We start from the raw sequence: 5,883 nt of genomic DNA, 5'->3' as shown, positions 1-5,883 counted from the left end.
GCCTGCTGCGGTGTGACATAAGGAAGTAATCCACGATAACAGCAGCTAACTCTGCGTGGCTCATTCTTGTTTCGTAATGTATTTACACCATTGGTCACTCGGTTGGCTATATCTGTACAACAACCTATCTGAATAAAACAGAAACTACACAACAGAATTTTACATTTTATTACCACAATTCTCCTCAATTGTCATAATTGTTCTTTGTCCAAGACACTCATTAACTTAATTTCCATCATACTCTTCTCTTTGAAGGAGAGCTGAATGACCCGATGAGCCCTCACTTCATTATATTTAACTTGTAAATGTACAGAAAATATTTAAAATGAAACGGGCAAACGCTTAAGTGCATGGGACGTGATGACAAAATGCAAAACATTTAAAGGCCATTTGCGAAGTGGGCCTATTTGTTTTTCATTTTGCGTATAAGTATATTCGTATTTCGGTCAATGTCAATAATATAGGAAAAAAAGGGGGGGGGGGTTCTAGAATCGTGCTGGGTTGGTGACGGGGCCGGGGGACGGGGGGACGTGAATGACATTGCTCATGGTGGGGTGACGAACATTTCAATGAATTACCCATAAACCGCTCAAATGGCAAACTGTAATATTCTGCATTGCAGTATAAATGTTTACAGCGTAAACCGTATACTGTAACAGACTACACATACACACATGCCATCGCTTTTTTGCGTTATCATCCACTCTGGCATAGGCTATACTGACTGGTAAAAATCCTTTTTGCAACAACGTCATTCTTTTGAGCGGTGTGAGACCGCTATGTGGACGGTGAGTTGAGCATGGCCGTCAATCAATGCATACTACGAGGAAGAAGGGCCATTGTAGGTACCAGGGTCACTAAAGACTCTAGCTACATTGGCATTGCTTGCTGCTCCGCCGGCTCAGCCGTCTCTTGCGCCTGGCTTTGGTTCCCACCGCTAGAGGGCAGCAGTCTGTGGTAGAGCCGCCGGACCGTGCACAAGGTCTCGGACATATCTTCCGGGTAGCGTGTCTCTAGCTCCTCGTTGGCAACGTAGTGGGTGTTGGAGAACTCCGAGAAGTAGCGGCCCACCTCGGGGTGCCCGATCTCTAAAGGGTCCTCGTGCGGCTCCAGGTTCTCTGAGATGGAAAAAAAATTATATTAACCTTCCATTTTGCCAAAAAGAGCATTCACTCACAAATGAATGCTTCTTTAATAATATCATACTTCACATGTGTTTACTGCTATTTATTATGACTCAAATAAATGGCATGTTTTTTTTTAACCATTTAGTGGTGTACCCGATGACTTAGGGCAATAGAATTACGTGCGTGCGTGCGTGTGTCCTACCCTGTGCAGCATAGCGGCATGTCCCGTCCTGCACCAGAACGTTGTAGAAAGGCTGGTCGGCTCCACTGCTGAGCTGGTTGACCCGCATGGTGCTGATCCACTCCTGGCTCATAGTGCACTTTGGGTCCCAGCCGTAGATGACACAGTTATAACCCGACCTGAGGTGATGGAAGGAGGAGGGCAGGCTAGTTAGAGGGGGCAGTACAAGAACTAGTCTGTAGGCATCTCAGTAAGGCTGCTGTGAATGTTTGTTTTTATTCCGCCAGCGTTTGAATCATCTTAACAAGGGAGGCTGCTTTGGAACATTGACTCTGTGGTCGTCAACACATCAGAGGCTCTCAAACAAAGGCCAATAAAAGAGGTCTAATCTCCCTTTATTGGCCTTATTTAACCAGCCAGTTAAATAATAAAGGGTTAGGGAAGATACTAACACAAACACATTGTGTGCGTGTGCGCTTTGGGCTCTTCATGTGAAAGACAAGATATTTACATGTAGAAAAAAAAGGTTCCAGCAACAGCTTTCTTGATCAAAGCCCACTTGGGTTCACAATCCAAAAGTAGCAGCAATGCCGCCGCCCGCACCTCTTGTGTTTCATGACCAGGCCTGCGGCGTAGCGGACGTCCACGTGCTCCGCAGCGCTGCGCCGCTTCACCTCGGGCTGCACCGGCTGCTTCTTGTGCTGGATGTGTTCCAGTGTGTGCTGCACCAGGTAGCCCACCGCACCGTGCTGGGATGGGTCCAGCGCTTGGATGTGCTGCAGAATATCCAGCACCTGGAGACAGGGGTCCACCTTTCAGATCAATACCTTCAGGTCCTTCAAGGGTAATGCAAACTCCTTTTTTGCTATTGGTCAGTAGTTTGAAGCAAATGGGATTTGAGAGGTGGTGACAGTCATACAATGTTGGGAAAAACTGATATAAAAAATTGGTGAGCGTGACACTTGACCTTTAAAAACATCAGGAAAACCAACAGTAAATGAAGCGTACAGATGTGCCGTCCCTGATCTGACCTTCTCTGGCCAAATGCCGAGGTGGAAGTAGAGGCGAGCCTGCAGCAGTAAATACTGGACGTTGTCTGGGTTGATTGTGAGGTATAGGTCCAGAGAGTCCCTCAAGAGTTGGTAGGATTTTTCATTGCCCTCCCTGTTGTAAAAGGAACCGTAAAGTACATGATCAGGCAGAATAGACCTTTAAGATACACTGTTTGGCCAAAGCATTGGTGTGGACAAGGTGTGCCTCATGCTGCAAATCAACATATTTAAAAAGAGGTATCGTCGCTATTACAATCACTGAGTGTCTCCTCTTAATCCAAGTCTTATTGTCCATTATCTGATCTCTCTTTTTATGCAAACAAAAAAAGCATTTGTCCCTGTAAGTCATTATTATTTGAACACTGATGCCACACTGAAGCACGACAGAAACAAAAATTAGCATCACTCACTAAATCAACAATGCTGTTCTTATCATTGAACCATTACCATCCAAACATGCTTTTCACAAGGTACATCAATGTCTCTAGTACCACCTTCAACATTGTAGAGGACTGCGCTTACCCTCTCTTCCCAATGTTGAGTAGGTTTCCCACCATCCTTAGCAGAACCTCTGTGGTGCTGATAGCGCTGTAGTAGTCTGCCGTCACCTGGTGGCCAATGAGATACTCGCACTCCTTGGCAGTCAGCTGCTTGCCTTTGCCAAAAGCATCGATGTAGACAAAGTCATAGATGTCTTCACTCCTGTGGGGGGTCAAAAGTGCAACCATCTTATGAGCAGGCGTCTAAGGTCAGAGTCCGAAACGCCCTGCAAAGTCCAAAAAGCCCCGCTTATTCAGAGACACCCTGCTGAATCAGAAACATCCTGTAAAGTCAGAAACGCCCTGCAAAGTCAGAGACACCCTGAAACACAATGAATTCACATTTGTTGATAGAGGTTTTCATTAACTATCGATCCCATTTTCATTTGTTTCTCAACACCCTTTGCTGTACAAAATTAGGCCAAAGTTGCCTCCAGTATACATGCAGACTGAAAGACGCAAGGAGAACCTACCCATTTGGTTTTTGGCACCATCGAAGCAGGAAGTGATTGGGGAAGTTGACCGGCTCCAGCTGAACCCCTAACCTCCTCGCCAGCATCATGTAAAGGACAGAGAGGCTTATGGGTATTCCTGTATGGCGTTGGATCACCTGCATGGTACAAATTATGGAAATGAAAACATCCCAAATCAAATGAATCGTTTCAAATGGTGTAGGAAAGCCGTCTGTGAGGACCGTACCTGGTGGATGTAAGAGTTCAGGGGGTTGTAGTAATCCAACTCATTGCCCTTATACTGAAGCTGCTCGTATAACACACAGTTCAGTACACACACAGCCTGTCTCTGGAGTTCCAGATCGTCTACGTGAAAGCAGACACCTGCATCTGTGATAGTTAAGGAAATTCATTAAGTAAAGTCAACAGAAGCAAACTGATTCATCATTATGTACGCAAACAGACTACAACCACCCATTCCCTCATCCATCTCTTTGTTGTTGTTGTTGTTGTTGTTGTTGTTTTGACGTGAAGGTGTTTGTAGTGGTGTTCTTAGTGCAAGTGTAAGACCAGTTAACACCAGCTCAGATGCATGCTGGGAGAAAAAAAAAGAAACCTACCAGGAGCCCCCCTGAGGCTAGGGTGAGACGGGTTCTTAATCCTCAACATCTTCTGAACCTTGTCTGTGATCTCTTCCAGTTGGTCCGATATACTGGCTACGGTGATTTCCGCCAAGGGATTGCAATACTGGTCCACCAGCACAGCACCTCATAAAGGAAAAGAGATACAAAGCAAAGTTAGGTTACAGCAACCTCACTTCGTTCCGGGTCAAGCCTTGTGTTTAAACGAGCAAAAAGCTTAGGTCACTGTGGTCAAAAGACACAGATAAAGTCTGATGAAAAATCTGCGTCTGACATTGAATACACCCCCTCACCCATCCAGAGTTAGAACCATAACCAACCCACATGCAAAGTATAATCCCCCAAAATGGAAAACCATTATCAAAATCCAGCATGGTATAAACTGGTAACAGTTGATACCAGTACCTTCCAGAGCTGATTGCTGCACTGGCGACTGCTCCAGAAAAAGCTTCAAACTCCTCAGGATGTTCTGCTGACGCAGGAAGTAGAGTATTTTCTTTGCATAGTACTTCAACGTCAAGCTTTTCCTGAGAAAGAGGAGTAGAACGTCATTGTTTCCTGTACGAGGAGGTGCAGACAGCATATACTTTAATAGTTTCCAGCTGAGATATTGCAGTAGTGTAGAGACAGGCCCTCACCATTTGTCTGAATTGAGGATGAAGAGCAGTTCGTCTTCACAGAAGTGTTCAGGTGCCCCCAGTGACTGGATCTCTGCAAAGCTATCCCCCAGCACCTGGCCTACGCACGGCTGAGTCACACAACTTGGAGTTAGTTCAATGTGACAAGTCATACACACCCATCTTTGCTCATTATGCACATGTGTGTGTACTTTAGAGGGTTGTAGTTGGGATAACTTCTGGGCATTATGCCTAGAAGTAAGCTTCAACAGTAATGGTAGTGGTGTTATCCTTGGTTGTAGATAAGGCTACTTACAACCTCAGTGAAGAATCTCTTGGAGATGGATTCAACGGTCAGTCTGATTTGTAAACCAACAGTATGTCTTGTTCTGTATTCCCTCAGCCAATCACAGCATTCATTGTGACGGTAATATTTCTGCAATCTTGGCCATCTGTTGAATGATTAGTTAAAATCTTATAACAATTGTTACATAATAACAGTGATATTTTATGGACAGTATGCAATCCAAAATCAAATTTTCTGTTTAGTCATTTTAATACTGTTCAACATTCAAGGTCACAAAGCTTAATATATGCTAATAATTAGATCGTATAATGCAATTAAAACGTTAAATTGCATTGGTTGTAAGTTTTTGCAAGACAATGATTTGCAATCTCCTTATACCATCTGCATCCTTGGCCTGACGTAATGAATTTGGTGCATCAGCAGCACAGATATCTGACAGCTCTTCCGAAGCTCGCATAACCCCCTGAGTTGGTTTCAACGGATTAAGAGCATTCATGTACACCCACCCCCCAACTAGATCCCGAATTGTAACGGCAATCATATACAGAAATAAGAGAGATGCACAAAATTGCCCCAGGAATCATTACCTGAGTCTGTATTGGTGTCCCCAGACCTTGCCCCTTCCATGACATACGTCGCGGAGCCGCTTGCAGGTGCATGACGCGTTGCAGATGTCGTCATGGCTGAGGAGAGGAAAACACAGGATGTGTTCGAGCAACTCGGCCGGTAGATCTGTCAGTTTTTTAGTTTGAGACTCGGAAATAGCTCCATTTAGACCCAAATACCCATCTGCAGATACAGACGACGCCATCTTTACTGTTTACCCCGATTACCTAATTTCATAGGCCCCACCTCTTTCTGGCGCAGGGGGCTGGGTTATGGGAGAGGCTTGCGGCGCATAGTACTATTTGATTGGTTGCTGATCCAGACAAGGAGAAGGTAGCGGCTAGTTCTGAGGGTCGGAACG

General features: G+C 45.0%; 1 protein-coding gene across 1 annotated transcript; it reads right to left on the bottom strand.

Moving 5' to 3' along the window:
• Positions 1–142: 142 nt before the first annotated feature.
• Positions 143–5,758, bottom strand: fbxo21 (F-box protein 21). The gene is made up of 12 exons (XM_056592211.1): positions 5,504–5,758; positions 4,926–5,061; positions 4,631–4,740; positions 4,398–4,519; positions 3,972–4,118; positions 3,599–3,741; positions 3,373–3,509; positions 2,883–3,062; positions 2,340–2,472; positions 1,912–2,102; positions 1,330–1,487; positions 143–1,118 (listed from the first exon to the last, which is right to left on the bottom strand). Exons 1-12 carry the CDS (start codon positions 5,725–5,727, stop codon positions 871–873), a joined length of 1,929 nt encoding a protein of 642 aa, XP_056448186.1. The 5' UTR covers positions 5,728–5,758; the 3' UTR covers positions 143–870.
• Positions 5,759–5,883: the final 125 nt, after the last annotated feature.

The sequence above is a fragment of the Gadus chalcogrammus genome, chromosome 6 (genome assembly GCF_026213295.1).
Source record: "Gadus chalcogrammus isolate NIFS_2021 chromosome 6, NIFS_Gcha_1.0, whole genome shotgun sequence".
Lineage (NCBI taxonomy): Eukaryota > Metazoa > Chordata > Actinopteri > Gadiformes > Gadidae > Gadus > Gadus chalcogrammus.
This window is presented reverse-complemented; position numbering and strand designations above follow the sequence as displayed.

Bases quoted from the DNA above. Each gene is read 5' to 3' on its own strand.
- fbxo21 (XM_056592211.1), bottom strand. From the start codon at position 5,727: ATGGCGTCGTCTGTATCTGCAGATGGGTATTTGGGTCTAAATGGAGCT. The intron at 3,742-3,971 runs GTAGGTTTCTTT...TAACTATCACAG, and splicing joins TAGCCTCAGGGGGGCTCCTG to ATGCAGGTGTCTGCTTTCAC. The intron at 1,119-1,329 runs GTAGGACACACG...TTTCCATCTCAG, and splicing joins ATGCCGCTATGCTGCACAGG to AGAACCTGGAGCCGCACGAG.